The following is a 20,297-nucleotide window of genomic DNA, read 5'->3' as shown; positions in this document are numbered from 1 at the left end:
TTAGGCTTTGGTCAGATTTTCCATCTAAAGCTTCCATTTTAATATCTGTTTATCTTAAATAGGGTTTCTCTGAACTTTAAAAAGGTCTGTTTTCTATTCTGATTTTAGTTTTATTAAATCATAACTTTAAAATTAAATCAAAAGACATATTAATCCTCAATAAAATACATTTATAATTAGTTTTAGGTCATATAAACATTGATTGCTTTTAATATATAACTTGGACCGTACATTTCTGGAACTTAGAAGGAAAAGTTCTTTTTATGAGTAATGGGAAAATTCATTACCTTGGGTGCAATTGACTTACCATTATTTTATTGTAGAACTATTTCTGTAGTGTATTTGGTCTATTTTTCAACAATACTGTAAACGATTTTTTATATGAAACTGTTAAATACGAAGGAATAATATAGTCTGTGTTAGTCGCTCAGTCGACTAACTAACCATGGGGTCCATGCGACCCCATGGACTGTAGCCAACAGGATCCTCTGTCCATGGAAATCTTCAGGCAAGAATACTGGAGTGGGTTTTTATTCCCTTCTCCAGGGGATCTTCCTAACCCAGAAGTCGAACCCAGGTCTCCCACATTGAGGCAGCTTCTTTACTGCCTGAGCCACCAGGTCTATAATGTATTAGTATTTGAAAAATAGGTCTTTATCAGACTGCTGGATGGCCCTCAGCATTTGACTTTTTATCATTTTTATTGATGTGAATGAAGTATCATTCATTTTATCAGGGCAGATAGATTCTAAGATTGCTCCCATTGATCCCTCCCTCCTGATATTTATACGCTTGTGTTATCTTTTCCCCTTGAATACAGGTACAACTTGTTTGTAATCTATAGACCATGCAAAGAAGAGGTCCCTTGTATGATTAGGTAACATAAGAGCGTAATTTCCATTTCACTAGCAAGCACTCTCTGTTGCCTTCTTGGATTACAAGCTTTGATAAAATAAGCAGTCCTATTGGAGTGGTCCACTTTGTATGGTTGACCCCTTGCCAACAGCAAACTAGGAACTGAGACCCTCAATCCAGTTCAGTTCATCAGGAACTGAATCTTGACAATAGCCACATGAGCTTGGAATCTTGTCCCCGAGTTAAGCCTTCTGATGCGACTCCAGCCATGGCTGACAGCTTGATTGGAGTCTTAGGAGAGACCCTGAAGCAGAGGACCCGGCATGTCTCATTCATAGAAACTGTGAGATAATAAATGTATGTTTTTTAAAATAAGCAGCTACATTTGTGGCAGTTTATTGTGTAGCAATATATATCTAATGCAATTATGAAACAGAAAATACTTTCCAAGACATACCAAACCCTCCTTTACTTTCGTAGTACTAGATGATTTAGATGCAAGACAGGTTTTGGGAACTGAGCCTATTAGGAAAGGAATGAACTAGAAATGAGTAGCAATGTACTTAAAAAAGAGGGACTTAACATAGCTATGGAGGCTTACTCTCTCAGGCCAAGAGCATGGCAGGTTGTTAAAATAAGAGCAGCAGCCTCTGCTGGGATTGTCTACCTCACATCTTTTGCATTTGCTATTTCCTCCATCTGAATCACACTTTCCCCAGGCATCCAAATGGGTCATATCCTTACTTCACTCAGAGAGGCCCTCCCTGTCGTCAGTAAATAAAATGCTACTGCCTATCCCCAGATTACTATGATGGTGTGGTCAGCCACCCAGAGTCAGACATTCTGGAGTATGAAGTCAAGTGGGCCTTAGGAAGCACTGCTGTTAATAAAGCTAGTGGATGTGATGGAATTCCAGTAGAGCTATTCAGAACCGAAAGGATGATGCCATCAAGGTGTTGCATTCAATATGTCAGCAAATCTGGAAGACCCATCAGTGGTCATTGGACTTGAAAAGGTCAATCCTCATCCCAGTTCCTAAGAAGGGTAGTACTAAAGAATGTGCTAACCATTGGACAGTTGTACTCATCTCCATGATAGTGAGGTCAAGCTTAAAATCTTGCTGCTAGGCATCAGATTTATGTGAACCAAGAACTTTCAGATGTCCAAGTTGGGTTTAGAAAAGGCAGAAGAACCATAGATCAAATTGCCAACATTTGCTTGATCATAGAGAAAGCAAGGGAATTCCAGAAAAACATCTACTTCTGTTTCATCGACTACAAAGGCTAAAGCCTTTGACTGTGTGGATCTTAACAAACTGTGGAAAGTTCTTAAAGAGATGGGAATACCAGACCAATACCTGTCTCCTGAGAAACCTGTATGTGGGTCAAGAAGCAACAGTTAGAACCCTGTATGGAACAACTGACTGGTTCAAGATTGAGAAAGGAGTATGACAGGGCTGTCCGCTGTCACCCTGTTTGTTTAATCTGTACGTGAGCACATCATGAAAAATGTCAAGCTGAATGAGTTACAAGCTAGAATCAGAATAGGCAGGAGAAACATCAACAACCTCAGATACACAGATGATAGCGCTCTAATGGCAGAAAGTGAAGAGGAACTAAAGAGCCTCTTGTTGAGGGTGAAGCAGGAGAGTAAAAGAGCCGGCTTAAAACTAAATATTAAACAAAACTAAGATCATGCCATCTGGCCCCATTCAGTTCAGTTCAATCGCTCAGTCGTGTCTGACTCTTTGCAACCCCATGAATTGCAACACACCAGGCCTCCCTGTACATCACCAACTCCCAGAGTTCACTCAAACTCGTGTCCATCGAGTCGGTGATGCCATCCAGCCATCTCATCCTCTGTCGTCCCCTTCTCCTGCCCCCAATCCTCCCAGCATCAGAGTCTTTTCCAATGAGTCAACTTCGCCTGAGGTGGCCAAAGTACTGGAGTTTCAGCTTTAGCATCATTCCTTCCAAAGAACACCCAGGGCTGATCTCCTTTAGAATGGACTGGTTGGATCTCCTTGCAGTCCAAGGGACTCTCAAGAGTCTTCTCCAGCACCACAGTTCAAAAGCATCAATTCTTTGGTGCTCAGCTTTCTTCACAGTTCAACTCTCACATCTATCCGGCCCCATTACTGCATGGCAAATAGAAGGGGAAAAGATGAAAGTAGTGACAGATTTCCTTTTCTTGGGCTCCAAAATCACCGCGGACAGTGACTGCAGCCATGAAATCAGAAGACTATTGCTTCATAGCAAGAAAGTGATGACAGACCTAGACAGTGTGTTGAAAAGCAGAGACGTTACTCTGCTGACAGAGATCCATATAGTCAAGGCTATGGTCTTCCCAGTGTCACGTACGGTTATGAAAATGTACCATGAAGAAGGCAGAATGCCCAAAAATAGATGCCTTCAAACTGTGGTGCTGGAGAAGACTCCTAAGAGTCCCTTGGACAGAAAGGAGATCAAACCAGTCAAGGGAAGTCAATCCTGAATACCTGTTGGAAGGACTGATGCTGAAGCTGAAGCTCCAGTATTCTGATAATCTGATGTAAACAGCCGACTCATTGGAAAAGTCCCTGATGCTGGGAAAGATCGAGGGCAGAAGGAAAAGGGGGCATCAGAGGGTTAGATACCTGGATGGCATCACTAATACAGTGGACATGAACTTGGGCAAACTTTGGGAGATGGTGTAGGACAGGAAGGCCTGGCACACTGCAGTCCATGGGGTTGCAAACAGTCGGACATGACTGGGCTACTGAACAACAACATCACTATTCTCTAATCTTGATATTATGTTACATACTAATTTGTTTACTGTCTTTCTCCTTCATTGGACCATAAGCTCCTCATGGGTAGGAACTTTGCTTCTTTTGTTCACTGCTGCGTATGCATCATTTACAACAGCATTTGTCATATAGTAAATGATCAGCAAATACTTGTTGAGTCAATTAGTCCACCTTCCAGATTTCACACTGACCAGGATTTGGTTGTCTGGAGGCTGATGGGAGTTTTCAGGAGTGATGCCCTTTCTTGGTCAGGACTCCAGTCAATGGCTGAGAGATGAGGTGTTGCGTCTTCACACAGGGAGATGTGCTGGCAGAGTCAGACAAACAGGCTGAGATTAAGCACAGCTACTCAAGACTAAGGCCAGATCTGTGAAAGCTGCAGCTCTGGGATAAATAGGGGGTCTAGGAGGAGTGAGGTAATGAAGTCTAGGCTATTAGAATCTAGAGAAAAGATTTAATTCCATACCTACATCCTTCTTCATTCTTTTTTCAGTTTGTTCATTCAGTAATTCAATGCCTGGTGTTATTCTAGGTAAAGGAAATACAGAGACAAATCAAATAGTATCCCTGTCTCATTAAACTTGCATTCTGAAGAGGGAGCACAGACAGTCAACACAAACTAATAAATAATTTCTTACAGTGTTCATTGCTATGAAGAAATCTTCATAAAACAAGCTACTGAAATAAAGATGAATTTCCTCTCCCTGTTAGTGTCTATGTTGGAGTCACTAGTTATTGCTCAAAAAGAATTGAGCAGTATCGCTCAGTTGCTCATATGAAGGCATAATCTGAGTAATGGATTACTTAGTAACCGGGAATTAGTAATCTGTCATTTTCTATCTGTAAATGATTTGTTAGATTATTAAGATATGCAGTTAAGTTCTATAGACATTGCAGTTAAGTTCTAAAGACATTTATCAAATAAGTAATTGATTGTAATCAAGTTTATAGGTAATTGATGTGAACATTTTAAACCTATTTATAAAAGAAAGTAAAGTAGAATTTAACTTCAGGAATTACCACACAATATTTATTTGTAAACTTTAAATGTATTTGATTTAAGTAACTTAAAATCAATGAGTCAGTCACGTTTACTGAGATGATATAGTCACAGTTGGGCTTTCTAAAACTCTGAACAGTGGATTGTTCTGCATAGATAAGATTTCTGTGAAAGTGAGCATATTGTCCATTGAAAAGCAAAACTTAATTTATTCTATCATTAAGAGATACGTTGTGTTGAGTACCAAATATGCATTGAAGAAAATGAGTCTTGTCCTTGTTCTCATCAAGTTTATAGTCAAGTACGGGAAACATACATTACATAAATAAAATTGGAAATTGTGGTAAATGGGAAGGGAAAAAGCAGATTCCTATAATGAAAGGAATATGATTTAGCTTTGAGGAGCTCAAGAACTGTGAAAGATCTGAGATATTTACCCTACTTAGAAAGGGTAGCCTGCCAAAGTGCTCTGGATATTGTCAGAAGACAGGAGACTCCTGGGTCAGAGCAGAAGGACTTTATTACTCAGCATACCAAGCTGCGTGAGCATTGGCATCTTTGTTTTTTGGCTCCCCCCACCTCCAGGTCTCACAGGGAGATGCAGTTCAGTGGTAAGTATGCCGTGAGTTTGTCTCTCTTAAGTTGGGAGAATCTGCCACTTTTGCTGTAAGCAGTAAGCAAGCCTGCTCTTTGTGTGCTTGAAGAAGTTACTTCATCTTTCAAGGCTACTTGCTACAGATGCAAACCTTGCTACAGATAAATGGCCTGGATAAAGAGCAACTAGGGCCTCTCATTGTTGACATACCTGCAAGAATATGTGGGAACACTCAGGGCCATGGTGAATGGCTTCTTCATTGGGGAGGAGGGATTTCAAAGAAGTCCTAGCTGAGATTTCTTTAAACAGTTTTTTATTAGAGTATAATTGGTATACAATAACCTGAACATAATTTTTGTTAAGTTTTGACATACATGCACACCCATGAAAGCATCACAGCAGTGAAGATCAGTGAATATACTTGTCATCAGTGAAAGTTTCCATGTACCCCTTTATAATTCCTCTCCCTGCCATCTCCTTTCTCCTTCCCCAAGCAAATTCTTGACAAGCTTTTTGTCACTTTGAGCTAGGTTACTTTTCCGGGAACTATGTACAGATTGAATGATACAGCATGTATTATGGATTCTTATTTGCCTTTCATGGAGCAGGATTGTATTTAGAATCATCCATATTGTAATGTGTACTTCTGTATAGTGTTCTGTTGTTCAAGTATACTACAGTTTGTACATGCATTCACTTGAGGATGGACAATTTGGGTTGTTTCCAGTTTTTGGCTATTACAAATCAAGGTGCTTTGAGTGTTCATATATAAATCTTTATATGGACATATACTTTTATTTCTGTTGAATAAACATGTAGAAGAGGAATGGTTTGACCATATGGTAGGTATATCTTTAACAGTTTAAGAAAATGCCAGACTTTTTTGCAAAATGATCAGTTTTTCTTTTCTACCAACAGTATATAAGAGTTTTAGTATTTCTGTATTCACCAACATTTGGTTTTTGTTTTAGCTAGTCTAACAGGTATAAAGTCATATTTCATTGTGATTTTTAAAATTTGACTTCAAAAGCAAAGTCAACAAAAGGAAAAATAAACAAGCGGGACTATATCAAACAAAAAACCTCTATACAGCAAAGGAAACCATAAACAAAATAAGAGGACAACCCACTAAATGGGAAAAAATATTTGAAAATTACATACCTGATAAGGGGTTAATATCCAAAGTATATATAGAACTCATACAACTCAGTAGCAAAAAACCAAAGTATCCAGTAAAACAAAATGGACAGGATCTAAGTAGACATTTTTCTATAGACAACATATAGAAGGGCAACAGTACATGAAAAGATGCTTAGCATAACTAATCATCAGCAAAATGCAGATAAAAAACACAGATATTATCTCACACCTGTTGGAATGACCAGTATTAAAAAGTAAAGAAATAATAAGTGCTGATGAGGTTGTAGTGAAAATGGAACCCTTGTACCTTCTTTAGTGGGAATATAATTAACTGATGCAGTCACTATGAAGAACAGTATGGAGGTTTCTCAGAAAATTAAATATAGAACTGATCTAGCAATTTTCTTTTGGATTTTTATCCAGGATCATTTAAATATATCTTTCTGTTATGATTTCTTATCTAAAACTATTTGGGTTTTTCATACTTTGTATGATTTGAAACCTTTCAGATTTATTCAGATGATTTCATAACATTAACAATTGTCATTTTTGGTAAATATTTCATGTGTACTTGAAAACAATGACTACTTTGCTGTTTTGGATGAAGTATTCTATAAATGTCAATTTAAGTAAATCATGGGTGGTGGTCAGGTATTTTTTATGCTTCCTGATTTTCTATGTATTTTATCAGTTTTTGAAAGAAAAAATTGAAAGTCTTCAACTTTTTTCATCAATGTGTTTGTTTCCTTATAGATTAAGTTTCAAAAACCAAAGGAACTTTGTGGCCAACCCAATATATGGTACATATATCAAATGCAGTAAATAGTCTGGGAGGAAAATTACTGCTACTGGCATTATTTTGAAAAGCCCTGTTAAAACACACCTTTGTTTTGTCCTGTGGTATAGGCTATTTGTAGCACGGTTTTCATATACAAAAGAAACTTTATTTGCTACATTTTATTGTTTTATCATTTATCTAATCCATTTTATTGTTTTGCTTGGCAGCTTCTATGTTTTTGAAACAGGCATTTGAAGGAGAATACCCAAAATTATTGCGGCTTTATAATGACTTATGGAAGCGTCTTCAACAATACAGCCAAAATATTCAAGGAAATTTTAATGCAAGTGGAACTGCAGACCTCTATGCTGACTTACAACACACGGAAGATGATACACAAGATGTATTCATACCGAAAAAGCCAGATTATGAGTATGTTTGTGTAATCAAATCTGTTTGTTGGCACGTTAAGGATTTTGTCCTTTATTTTTATTACAAGTTAGAAATTGGGGAAATGTTAATCTTTCTGAATATTTGTAATGATTATTATTAATTTTTTTACCTTAAAAGATTTCACAACACTTTTAACTTAAGGAGTCAAACTTTTATCCTTAGTTGAGCAGCCTGATTCCGACTGAGAATTTGTCTTAAAGGATATCACCAAGTAAGGTGAATAGAAGCTAAGAGATGAGCATGTGTAGTCACTGTCCTTCAATTGATACTATAATACACTTGTAATTATATAGCATCATTATTGATGGGCCAGTGGCATAAATGTGATACAAAAGGAACTGGTATGTTCAGGAACTATAGTGGAAACAAATCTTATGCTGGGATAGGTTCTCAGTCTGGTGGGCAAAAGCTAAGTATTGTCGAAATTAAACCTGAAAGTCTCTTAGATGAGTCATGAAGTATAGTATATGTAGTGATATTTATAAGCCACATTGGAAAACAATGTACCAACTCAATAAGTTTAAACCTGCCAGCTTTCCCCCTAAATTGAAAAGAAGTACTGTTTTCATATTTCTCTGTAAGTACCAAATCAATTGATTGGTTTGCACACTTCCTTTAAACACTTGAATCATTTATTGTGATGTGATTGACTCAGGTAACAACCGATTCTTATCACCTACCTTGTAAGAAAAATGATAGATTTATGAGTGCTTTTTTAATGTTTGTTTCAACTTTTTTTTTTCCTGAATACTTACAGTTGAATTGTAGCCACTTTAGTAAGAAGTTCTGACTGGTAAAATACAGATTATATAAGTTTTAATTGGTAGAGTAAGTGCATAAGAGTAGGCTGAAGTGACAGAAGGAACTTTGTTCTCTTCAGTTACTCTTTCACATTAAACATGAAGTAAACCCGAACATGGTTTTTGGCCAGTCCAGTATATTAAGGTTTTTTTTTTTTTTTTTTAAGTATATGAAATAAAATATGTAGTATCATTCTATTTCTGGCTTAGTTTTATTTTTAAATTCATATGCTTGTACTGAAAAGCTCTGGAAACATACATAGCAAAAAGTAGTAATGCTTTATCTCCAATAGGTAGAGTTTTTATTTTGTATTCCTGCTTTTATTTAAAATGAGTATATGTTACTCATGGGGGTAGGGGAAAGACAGTAAATTCAATGTAGAGAAAAAAATCAGAATGAAAAAAACCTTTTATTTTGACTAGTGGGATATCATTGTCACCTTTTGGAGACTAACTTTAGTAAAGTAGCTGATGTGGAAGAAGAGTTGTGACCTGTACCCTAAGAAACCAAAAAATAATGAGAATAGTAAGGAGCAATTGTATTATGTTTTACATATTCTTTTGAGGAGTGAGGCAAAGAGTCAAACATAAATTTGACCATGAGCCAAAGGAAGGTTTTTTTGTTGTTTGTAATTATAGAGGGAAAACTGAGAGTATTTATAGATAGAAGTAGCCAGTGGAGAGAGCAAGAGGTAATGAACAAGATCTTGGAAGAATCTGAGTATAATCAAGGCACAAATAACCAGGTTAGCATTTTTCATCATTAAGTATTCATGCTGAATTTGAGAGCTGTTCTTGTTATGAAGAAAATAAAACAAGGATATTCCCTGATGGTCCAGTTGTTATGACTCAGTACTTTCACTGCTGGGGCCTGGCTATAATCCCTGGTTGGGGAACTAAGGTCTTACAACCACGCCCCTTCCACCCCGCCGCCACCCCCCACCAAAAAAAAGACAAGACAACATGATAGAGTGCCTTATATAAGGTGGTGAGGGACGGTCTCTATGAGAAGATAACTTTGACCCAAGACCTCAGTAAGAAATCAGCCATGGAAGATTTGGAGTAAGATTTCTGCAGGCAGAGAGAAGAGCAGATGTAGAGTCTTTGAGAAAACTAAGATGGAGATGTTGAGGAATAGAAAGCTGGAACACAATGAAAGAGGGAGAGTGGGGGCTATGAAATTGGCTCAAAGAGGGAGGAAAGTGTAAGATCATGTAAGGCTTTATTCACTATGGTATGGGATTTGGAGTTTATTCAAAACAGTAGAAACCATTGCTTTTAAACAGAGGAATGATATGAACTGATAAACACTTTAAAATTAACACTAGGGCTTCTATATGGACAACTAGGGAAAGCATCACCACAGGGAAAGAGAAGTGGGAAATGGAAGCTATTTTGTTTATCCAGACAAGAAATGGCAATGGCCTAAAATAGGATGAGTGGATGAGGTGGTGAGAACTGGTCAGATTGCTTCTAGATATACTTGCTAGTAGATTGGATTTGAGAGGAAAAGAAGAATCAAGGATATGTATGGACAAGTTGGGAGAAGACCAAAGATTGGAAGCCATGGTCTCATCAAGTAGTGTTGAACAAAGGTTTTTCTTTTGAAACTCTTGAATCAAAGATACAAATAGAGATGTTATAGACTTTTTGAAAAGGTAGTTGACTATGAATCAGGGCTAGAAATGCATATTTGAGAATCATCGCTATGCATATCTTGAAAAATCATGGGTCTGGAGGAGATTCTATAGGGAAGATATATGTAAAGAGAAAAGGGAACTTTGGCCCAAGATATGCACTCCAGAATTTATAACTTGGAGGATTGGCAGCCTACAGGACTGAGACAGAAAAAAAATAGTGAGATAGGAGGAAAACTCAAAGTTGTGTGGAACTCTTAAGGAAAGAGTTCATTAGTCAGAGGAGGAATAGTTAACTGTGTCACATGCTGTTGAAAAGCTGAAGAAGCTTAGGACTGAGAATTGACCTCTTGCTACAGCAAAATAAGGTGGTTCAAGGCCTAAGTGTGGAATGGTGGATATAGTGAAGTGAAGTCGCTCAGTCGTGTCCGACTCTTAGCAACCCCATTGACTGTAGCCTACCACACTCCTCTGTCCATGGGATTTTCCAGGCAGTAGTCCTGGAGTGGATTGCCATTTCCTTCTCCAGGGGATCTTCCCAACCCAGGGATCGAACCCGGGTCTCCCGCATTGTAGGAAGACGCTTTAGCATCTGAGCCAGTGGATACAAGAGCATTATTAGAATTGATGAAAGGCAGACTATGAGGAGATTGACTTCTGGGATGACAGCACTTCCCACTCTGCTGACCCATCCCCAGTGAATCTGGTGAAAACTATTACAACAAAACCAAACAACTCAGTGCCTCTGGAAATGATTTTAAAAGCAAACAGCAAATGAAAAATCAATGCAAGAAAGTTTATGAAAATTTGGTAGAAAGAATTCCATAAGAGTCTGTGATACTAGAACCAAGACAGTTGTTTTCTCCCTTCCTCTTCCCAGTTCAGCAAGGCACAAGCTCCACTCCAAACTGTGGCACCAAGAACCAAGGGCTCCCTCTCCCACCATTCCCAGCCAGAGGGCTTTCTGCCTAGGAAGAACAGCACTGCAGCATTTCTCATGCTGCTCTCAGCTGCCAGTTAGCTGAAGCCAAGTGTCAGCCAAATGAGATCAATATGTGGGTGCTTCCTTATTGTGCACAATGCTCACGTGTTATGTATGTTATCACAATAAAAACAAAGCACATAAAGTGAATTTTTTAAAGTATGCTCACACACAAATTTTTAATGAATGTTTATAGCAGTATTCATAGTTACCAAAAGATAGAAACAAGCCAGATGTCCATCAGCAGACAAATGGATAACCAAATGTTGTATATCCACACAGTGGAATACTATTCAGCCGTAAAAGGAATGAAGTACTAACACTTGTTACAGCATGCCTAAACTTTGAAAAAGTTATGCTAAGTGAAAAAGGCCAAATACAAATGCATATACTGTATGATCCTATCCATATGAAAGTCAAGAACAGCAGATCTCTAGAGATATAAAGCCTATATAAAGCCTATTGGTGGTTGCATAGGGCTGGGAACGGGGTGAGAAGGGTAAAGATTTTAAAGCTGAAGGGTATGAGGTTTCTTTTGAAGGTGATAAAAATGTTCTAGGTTTGAGCATGGTGATGGTGGCACATACCATGAATATACTGAAAACCATCAAATATACACTTTAAATGGTTGAATTGAATGTAAGTCTCGATAAAGCAGTTTTCTAAAAAAGAATAGGAAAGGAGGAGGTGGGTTCAATTCATCTGAGGTTTTGATATCAACAAAGGAATAAAGCTACTCTTTCTTTGGGATAAGAAGAAAATCAGATGTAGATGAAATTACAGAGGAAAAAGAAAAGCTGGTATCAAGTTGACAAAGATCATTGCAGTAGTTTTGGTCTTCGTGTAGAAACAAATGGTCCGCTATAGAGAGTGAAGGAGTGCAAAGAAGGTTTTTAATGCCTTGAGCTTCAAGTCTCTTGAAATTAAGGGGTTTGTATCAGTGTTCAATAGAAACAATTTCCTTTTTCTCTGGAATGCTTGGGCAGCTTAGCAGCAGGTACAGAGATTATCTAAATGAGATATTTCTTACAGCTTTGAAAGGAAGGTACATTAGAAAAATCAGGATGCTCATGAGAGTACCTTGAAATGCTGGGCTGATGGAGGATGAGCACAGCAAAGGATTTTACAGCACTGATCACAGTCAGGTCAAAAAGCAAGTTCTTTTGAGTAAAATCTAGCGTTTTTATTCATATACAAAACCCAGCATGTTTTGTTCCATCTGTTTAATCTTAAACCTCATTTTGTACTGTTCTCCTGTCACTTAAGTGCTCTGCTCCTCTCGCTCTTTGGCAAACTCAGCCAGGTATAAGTCCCCTCTCAAGGCCTTTATAAGTCCCCTCTCAGGGCCTTTGCACTTCTTCTCTCCTCATAAAAGTGCCTCCTCTGGAAATCGATGTAACTTGTTCCCTCCTTTTTCCTCATATCTTCCCAGGAAGCCTTGCCTTACCTCACTCTATCTAAAGTTGGATAAAAACTGCTCTCTGGCTTCTTTGCTTCCTTCTTCTCTTAGAATTTATTAGTCTTCTTTATATTCCACAATTAAGTCATTTAAAAGTTTTATTTCTTCTTTAAGAGGGCAGGAAATTTTTTTAGCTGACTTTATTGCTACATTCCTCACTTCCAGGAAGTACTTGGCAAATTGTACACACTAAAGAGAATTTGTAGGAGGGAAGGGGGTAGGGGCAAGTGGAGGTGTGGAAAGTTGTCTTCAAGCTTGGAGACCTTAGAGGTGGAGCAGTTCAAAATGATGACTCAAAAAGTAGACGTATAGTACAGGACGGGCTTCCCCGGGTGGCTCAGCAGTAAGGAATCCTCCTGCAATGCAGGAGACACAGGTTTGATTCCTGGGTCGGGATGATCCGCTGGTGAAGGGAGTGGCAGCCCACTCCAGTATTCTTGCCTGGAGAATCCTGTGGACAGAGGAGCCTGGCAGGCTACAGTCCATAGAGTCGCAAAGAGTCGTGCACAACTGACGTGTTTTAGCACGCATGCAAGCACAGGATAGGTTTTAGAAAAGCTGTCTGTTTTGACATAGTCACCGAGGATCCTACACCCCCCATGCCTAGTTCTTCAGTTTTTCCAAAACTAACAGGGTGGAATAGGGTAGGGAACAGGGGAAGCAGGCCACCTTGGGAGCAGGGCTAGGGTGAGGCTAGGCTTCTGCTGCCACCTGAGGCCGGACCCTGTCACATTGTTCTTCTGTCACATTCCTGTGTCAGTGGGTTGGTTTCCTACAGCAACCACAGGCCTTGGCCTTGCTCTCCCTCTCAGCCAGCCTCTCAAACATAGAGCATAGAGCTGCTTCTCCTGTGCAGCTACTCACAGATCTGCTGCTGGCAGATAGCCATCTAGGCCCTGGCAACTTTGTTTCTGGAGTAAAACTGTAGTACCTTCTGGGTGAATCCTTGGAGAAGAGGAAGAATGTCAATACTTATAATTTAGTGCTGAAATTTCTGTGGAAGAAAGAAGAGGATTCTTAAGGGCAGTAAATGATCAGAGCAGAAGTAGGGAAGATGTTTAAATACCTGGTGTGGACCTCAGGAGAGGATTGACTCAGACAGATTTAGGCACTAGTTCTTCCCTGTTCCTACGGGGCTCTTTCATCATCTATTATAAAAATTATAGTTATCACTCCACCTGCACATTTCTTCACTGGGCTGTAAAGCAAATTTCATCTCTATCTTCATAGCACTTAACAAGGGCTGGTACATAGGATTCTCGGGAACTATGTGTTGACTGAAATACCTACATTGAATGAGAAAGTGTTGAGAGATAACCATGGAATTACGATGTAGGAGCCAAGAGTGTGGTGACCTCTAGGTCTTGTCATTTGACCAACAAGACTGGAAAAGGAGAAAGCCAGGTTTCCGATACCAAAGGAGTAGGTCAGATGTTTTCAAGATGAACATTTAGGATGAATTTAGCGGGATTTGTTTTTTTTGTTTTTTTAAGATAATGGAAAGGTAGGTAGAAGGATCATAATCAGGGGTGATGTGAGAAGACACAGTTAATTATACGGTTATAGACATTTGATAATAATTTTCAGAGGTAAAATGTAAGTTCCAATAATTGGACAACTAAATGAAAATCAACAAAAATAACTGAAAACATTGGAGGTCTGGGGGAGAAAGAAGTGTTTAGTAGGTTAAATTTTAGTTTGTGAAGAATGTTATAAAAATAAGAACTCCAGTTGGGAGATTTTTTGTGATTTTGTGGGACTTGTACAAACACTTTTTATTTTGTCCTCAATTCTTGTTAGTATCAGTTTTGGTATCAGAAGGGTGATAAAAACCTACATTTGTATACTTCCCTCTCAGATGCTGAGCTTATGAGAGTGCATCTATGTGTGAAAAGGGTTGAACTGGTGGGAGCCAGTTCAAGTCTTTGCAGACTTGCCTCTCTTGTATGTTGTGTAGAAACATGCTAAGTGAAGACATGGCCCCATTAGAATTAATAAGATTTTACAGTGTTACTCTTATAGTTTCAAGTGACAAACTTGCTACAGTAGATACTGGGGCATATTATTTTACATTTATACCCAGGAATTATGTACAAATTAAAATGTTTAATTCTTAATAAGCATTTAATTATCAAATGTATATAAATGTATTTATAAATTTTTAAGCAAAATTTTTCTGTTGTCCATATAAAGTTACCTTCTATAGAGGAGATGTGTTTTTTATTTTTAATTGGAGGATAATTTACAATGTTGTGTTGGTTTCTGTCATACAACAATGTGAATCAGTCTCATATATATATATATATATCTCCCCTTTTCTTGAGTCTTATGGAGGATATATTTTAAAGAAAGATATTTACAACCTAATACCATAGTATTTAGTCTTGTATAATTTAAGTTCATTTTTAATAAACTTTGTTCCCACAGTCCAGAAAAGGCTTTGAAAGACTCACTACAACCCTATGAGGCTGCATATTTATCAAAATCATTATCTCGACTCTTTGATCCTATCAACTTGGTTTTTCCCCCTGGTGGTCGTAATCCTCCTTCTGCTGATGAACTTGAAGGTATCATTAAAACTATAGCGAGGTATGTGTTTTTATATAATGGCATGCCATAAAATGCCCACCACATTTGTTAGTGATGTCTGATGCAGTACATTTTAAATTTATCTCTAGTTGTTCAAGTAATTAGTCCAGCAATTAAATCAAGAGTTTTGCAGTGAATGAGTGCACATGTCCTAAGTACTTGAGATTCCAATTAATAAAACCATTTAAATACAGTCTAAAAATAGTCATTTATAATTGTTCTTTATCTTGTCAAGGATGCAGAGTAAACCAACCTAATTCTTTATACCATAGTAAATTTCTGGTATTAAATAGGACAGTAAATATAAAAATAATTTTACAGATGGAGAAGCTAAAGCATGGAGAGTAATTTTTTTTTTTTAATCTTAAATCCAGAAAGTACTTCATGGTGTACAAGTATTATAATCCTGATTAGTCTACTCGTGTTTGCTATTTTAAGCTTTCTAAAGTTAAATGTGACAGCTTTTAAAACTCTTAAAAGGGAAGATATCCTAGCAGAGGTGCCACCTGAATGCTTGCAGACAATGTAGTTATACTGTTGTCTTTAGACATTTTATGGTCACCCAGGCGACCCAGTCTGCAGTTGAGACTCTCGGTTCCTGTCATAGTATATAAGTTGTCATAACAGTAGGTCTGTACATTTATAGGTGAACATTTTGTGAGTTAAAATAGTTGTTAGGCCATATAGGACCAGAGTATAGAAGTCTAAATTCTTTTAGATTACACATCAGATAATGATTCTGAGGCATGTGAGAGTAAAACTAGAAAGCCACAGGTATAATCTGCAGAACCATATACAGTAGTGTTGAAAGAGCCCAGAATCTTGATCCTAATCTCTCCACAGTTACTTTGACTTTCTAAGGCCTGACTCTGGATTCTTGAACCCTGATGATGTCTCCATTATTTGTTTAGTATAGTAGTGATCAAACCAGTCATTAATTCAACTTGATCTCTGACCTGTTTATGGAAATATTAAAGAAGTAACTCCCTTTCCTCTGTGCAACTTAACTACACTGTGATCAGTTGTAAGGTGGGACTTGAAAAAGCATACTTATGCCACTGATCAATAGAATGTGAATATCAGGGTTAATTATGTCTCACTGTTAATTATGTCTTACAGTGAGATTATGTCTCACTATTAAATGAAAGGGCATTTTTGATGCACAAATTAAGCACTAATGTTAAAGTCTTTCGCTTTCTTCATAAAGGGAATCTGGGAAATACCAAGATTCTTTCTGCTACTTCAGAGACAGTAATTACTTTTCTTGCTTTCTACTTGTATATGCATTTTCATGCAGTTTTTAACTGCTGGTATACTTTACATGGTCTTTATAAATACTTTTTTTGGAGCAGTCAGCTGAAGTGTCCCAAATAATCCAGTATAAAAAATTGAAAATAAGCACGGCAAAGAAATACTTCAGGAATCTAGATTTTTAAAATTTCCAGGTAAATCCTTGTTGTGCTTTTGATATAAAAAAGCTACGCTATCAAAATAACATGAATTGGCATAATTTCTACAGAAACTTAGTATCTTGATATATCATGTAATTTATATTTTTAGCCTATGTCCTTCCAAGGTCATCATTTCCATTCAAGAGCTGTCATTTCCTTGCAGATGTCTGTGATATGCAGTGTCTCTAATTGCACTTATCAGTATGAACAAGAGTGCTACTTGAAAAATCTGTACACAATTTACTCTTCTTAATCACAGCCTGAACCCACACATGACATGCTTTTATTAATGAGAAACTGGTCATTAACCAAACCATCTCAGGGCACTTTTTCCTAATGCTGAATTTAGGAGAGAAAATGAAACAATCCAATCAATTCTTAGAGGCACCCAGGGAAATCTATAAAAAGAATCACCTTTTTGTTTAATGGGTTTAAGTTCATATACTTGTCTTTGTTGATAAACTGTATTGCTAAAGTCTGTTTTTGTTTTCTTCAGTGAACTAAACGTAGCTGCTGTTGATTCAAACCTCACATTAGCTGTGTCAAAAAATGTGGCAAAGACCATCCAGTTGTATGGGGTAAAATCAGAGCAGCTGGTAAGTGATAATCACTTCTGTAAACCTTGATTTTGTTTCAAATAACTAATTATACAATACTTGACTATAAATATTGAATTGACTGAATAGTAATTTACTGTAAATTTTTAAAGTGACATTTTGAAACTTTCTTATGAATTTAAATCAGAAAAAAGTGTTAAATCTATTAAAAAACGGCCCTCCTATCATTGTTACACTTACAGAATGCAGGCAAATTTTGTAATATTTTTTAAGAAATCTGTGTGCCACTTTATGAGTTAAATTATGTATATTTTTAAGTATATTAATAATTATTTCAAATTGGTCAAATTTCCTCTCCTGTGGTCACTCACTCCAGGTATCATTTATGTACTGTTAACCTAGTGTGAAATTAAGTTGAACCATTAGAAAATGATTGGAGGATGTTAAGTGCTTAAACTGTAAAAGAAAAATATTGATTTACTTTCTAAAGTTTCTGGACTGTGAAAGTTTAACTCCAAAATTACTCTATTTGAGCAGATGATTGCACATATTTAAAATAATAACTACATGACTGAATCATAATCTTAATTCTCTACATTAATGTTTTAAATTACGTATTAACTAGTAGGTATGTATACTAATTGAAATCCAACGAATAAGACTGTAGTATATCTTTAACTGTCATTGATTGAAGAATTTTAGAGAATGTGCCAAAATGTGATCTCTCTACTGTCATTGTAGGGATCGCCAACCATGGGTTTTTTGTGTGGCCTCCCTTACTGCTCCAATTGAAACATGGGAAAATGAAGTATAGTTGACCCTTGAACAGCTTGGGGGTTTGAGGCACCTACACTCCCTGCAATCAAAAAATCCACGTATAATTTATAACAACATTTTCGTTGTTCCTCCTTATCATCCCTTCACCTCATTGGAGTCAACCAACTGTGGATTGTGTAGTATTTACTATTTCCTAAAACTTAGTATCTGCTAAGTACCGTAGTATTTACTATTGAACAAAATCTGCATGTCGATAGACCATTGCAATTCAAACCTGTGTTGTTCAGGGATTAACTGTAATCCAGTTTTATCTATATCCAAGTGGTTCAGTTGGTTGTGGTATAATTTTTAGAGTTGGTTGGTAAAAGATTTAACTGAAGGAATTTGCATAAAATGATCCTTGATGGGAACAGTCATATCCTGAGGCTTCCTGCTTTCAGTTCCAGTGGGTGGCCCCATTGTGTTTGCATGTTAATATGATGCTGTCTTCTATTTAATTATTCTTGCAACCTTGACAGATTTTTTTTAAGCATTTTACAAGCATTTTTTAAAACATTGTTTATTGAGAACTGGCCCCACAGAGACCATGGAAGCTCTTCATAGGTAATTAGATCATTAATTTTTCTCTCAGTCTTTGCTATAAAAGCTTTATTATGATGTTTATTACTTTAAAAAATATGGTTTATTATTATAAATGAAATTCAGTATTATATCCAATAGAATTCAATGTAATTACTAAAAGTGTCAGGAAAAAATAACCTCATGAGATGATCCCACCAGAAGATAACATAAGGAAGAGCCAATATATACATGGAAAATAGTTCACTTTTCCACATCAGGCAAGAGCAGTAGTAAATGGAACATGTGACTTCAGTTAAGTCAGTAATGACAAAAAGCTTTAACAAAATTAAAATATATCAAAAACTTTTGATTGAGTTGATGTTCTTGGCCAGATTGTCTGTGATCCTAAGTTACTCAGGCCTGCCATCCTAAAGTGCTAAATTAAGGGTAAGAGAAAGTCACTGAATTAAAATTTTTTAAGTTAATTTTTTCTGTTTTTTTTAAGTAATTTTACTTTTCTACTTTCATTTTAGTTTTTAAAGAAAGCTTAAGTATTACTTAATAGTACAAAGAGCATCATTTGTTTTATTTTTTAAAAAATGCTATTGAGCATTGACAAGTAACGTTTTAATGTTCATCTCTATAATTTTTTGGCTGTTAATAACATTATTTCTGCCACTCCTCTATGTGTTTATTTATTTCAATATCAGTTCAGTCATTCAGTCGTGTCCGACTCTTTGCGTTGCAACCCCATGAACCGCAGCACTCAAGGCTTCCCTGTCCATCACCAACTCCCAGAGCTTATTCAAACTCATGTCCATTGAGTCAGTGAATGCCATCCAACCATCTCATCCTCTGTCATCCCCTTCTGCTCCCACCTTCAATCATTCTCAGTATCAGGGTCTTTTCAAATGAGTCAGTTCTTCACATCAGGTGGCCAAATTATTGGAGTTTCAGCTTCATCATCAGTCCTTCCAATGAACACCCAGGACTGATTTCCTTTAGGATGGACTGGTTGGATCTCCTTTCTGTCCAAAGGACTCTCAAGAGTCTTCTCCAACACCACAGTTCAAAAGCATCAATTCTTTGGTGCTCAGCTTTCTTTATAGTCCAAGTCTCACATCCATACATGACTACTGGAAAAACCATAGCTTTCACTAGATGGACCTTGGTTGGCAACGTAATGTCTCTGCCTTTTAATATGCTGTCTAGGTTGGTCATAGCTTTTCTTCCAAGGAGTAAGCGTCTTTTAATTTCATGGCTGCAGTCGCCATCTGCAGTGATTTTGTAGTCCCCCCAAAATAAAGTCTCTCACTGTTTCCCCATCTATTTGCCTGAAGTGATGGGACCAGATGCCATTATCTTAGTTTTCTGAATGTTGGGTTTTAAGCCAGCTCTTTCACTGGCTCAAGAGGCTCTTTAGTTCTTCTTCGCTTTCTGCCATAAGTGTAGTGTCATCTGCATATTTGAGGTTATTAATATTTCTCCCAGCAATCTTGATTCCAGCTTGTGCTTCATCCAGCCCAGCATTTCAGTTAAGTAATTTATTTTTCTCAACCACTCATTCTATCCTTGAACTTGAGGACGTCCTTTGCATTGTTTCCACCCTCAGTAAAACAAAAGAAAGGCATCTTAACCAAGTGTGTGTTCTTAAACACAAGCCATCCTTCCCACTGTCCTGTCCACACTGAGCTGCTGTGCTCACTCTACAGATAATCTGTATTGCGTGGTCTGTGTCCTCTGTGTTTCTAATTTTGACAGGTTTTATTCTTTGATCTTGCCATATTTCTCTTTATAATTATTTTGCTGAAAACGTTTAGTGGAAAATAGACAAGTATTAAATCTTTAGTGGGAGAAAAATTGAAACAGATTTTA

At 37.2% G+C, this 20,297-nt stretch overlaps 1 protein-coding gene across 1 annotated transcript in view; it reads left to right on the top strand.

Annotated features, from left to right (window-relative positions):
* Positions 1 to 20,297, top strand: part of COG5 (component of oligomeric golgi complex 5) — a 275,549-nt gene that overhangs the window by 196,709 nt on the left and 58,543 nt on the right. Inside the window, exons 12-14 of the mRNA XM_003585967.6 lie at positions 7,384 to 7,588; positions 14,915 to 15,076; positions 17,024 to 17,123. Of these exons, the coding sequence (XP_003586015.5) occupies positions 7,384 to 7,588; positions 14,915 to 15,076; positions 17,024 to 17,123 (467 nt within the window). The remainder of the gene's footprint in view (positions 1 to 7,383; positions 7,589 to 14,914; positions 15,077 to 17,023; positions 17,124 to 20,297) is intronic.

This window comes from Bos taurus, chromosome 4 (assembly GCF_002263795.3).
Source record: "Bos taurus isolate L1 Dominette 01449 registration number 42190680 breed Hereford chromosome 4, ARS-UCD2.0, whole genome shotgun sequence".
In the NCBI taxonomy this organism is placed as follows: domain Eukaryota; kingdom Metazoa; phylum Chordata; class Mammalia; order Artiodactyla; family Bovidae; genus Bos; species Bos taurus.
Note: the sequence above shows the minus strand (reverse complement) of the source record. Positions and strands in the feature narration are given on the sequence as shown.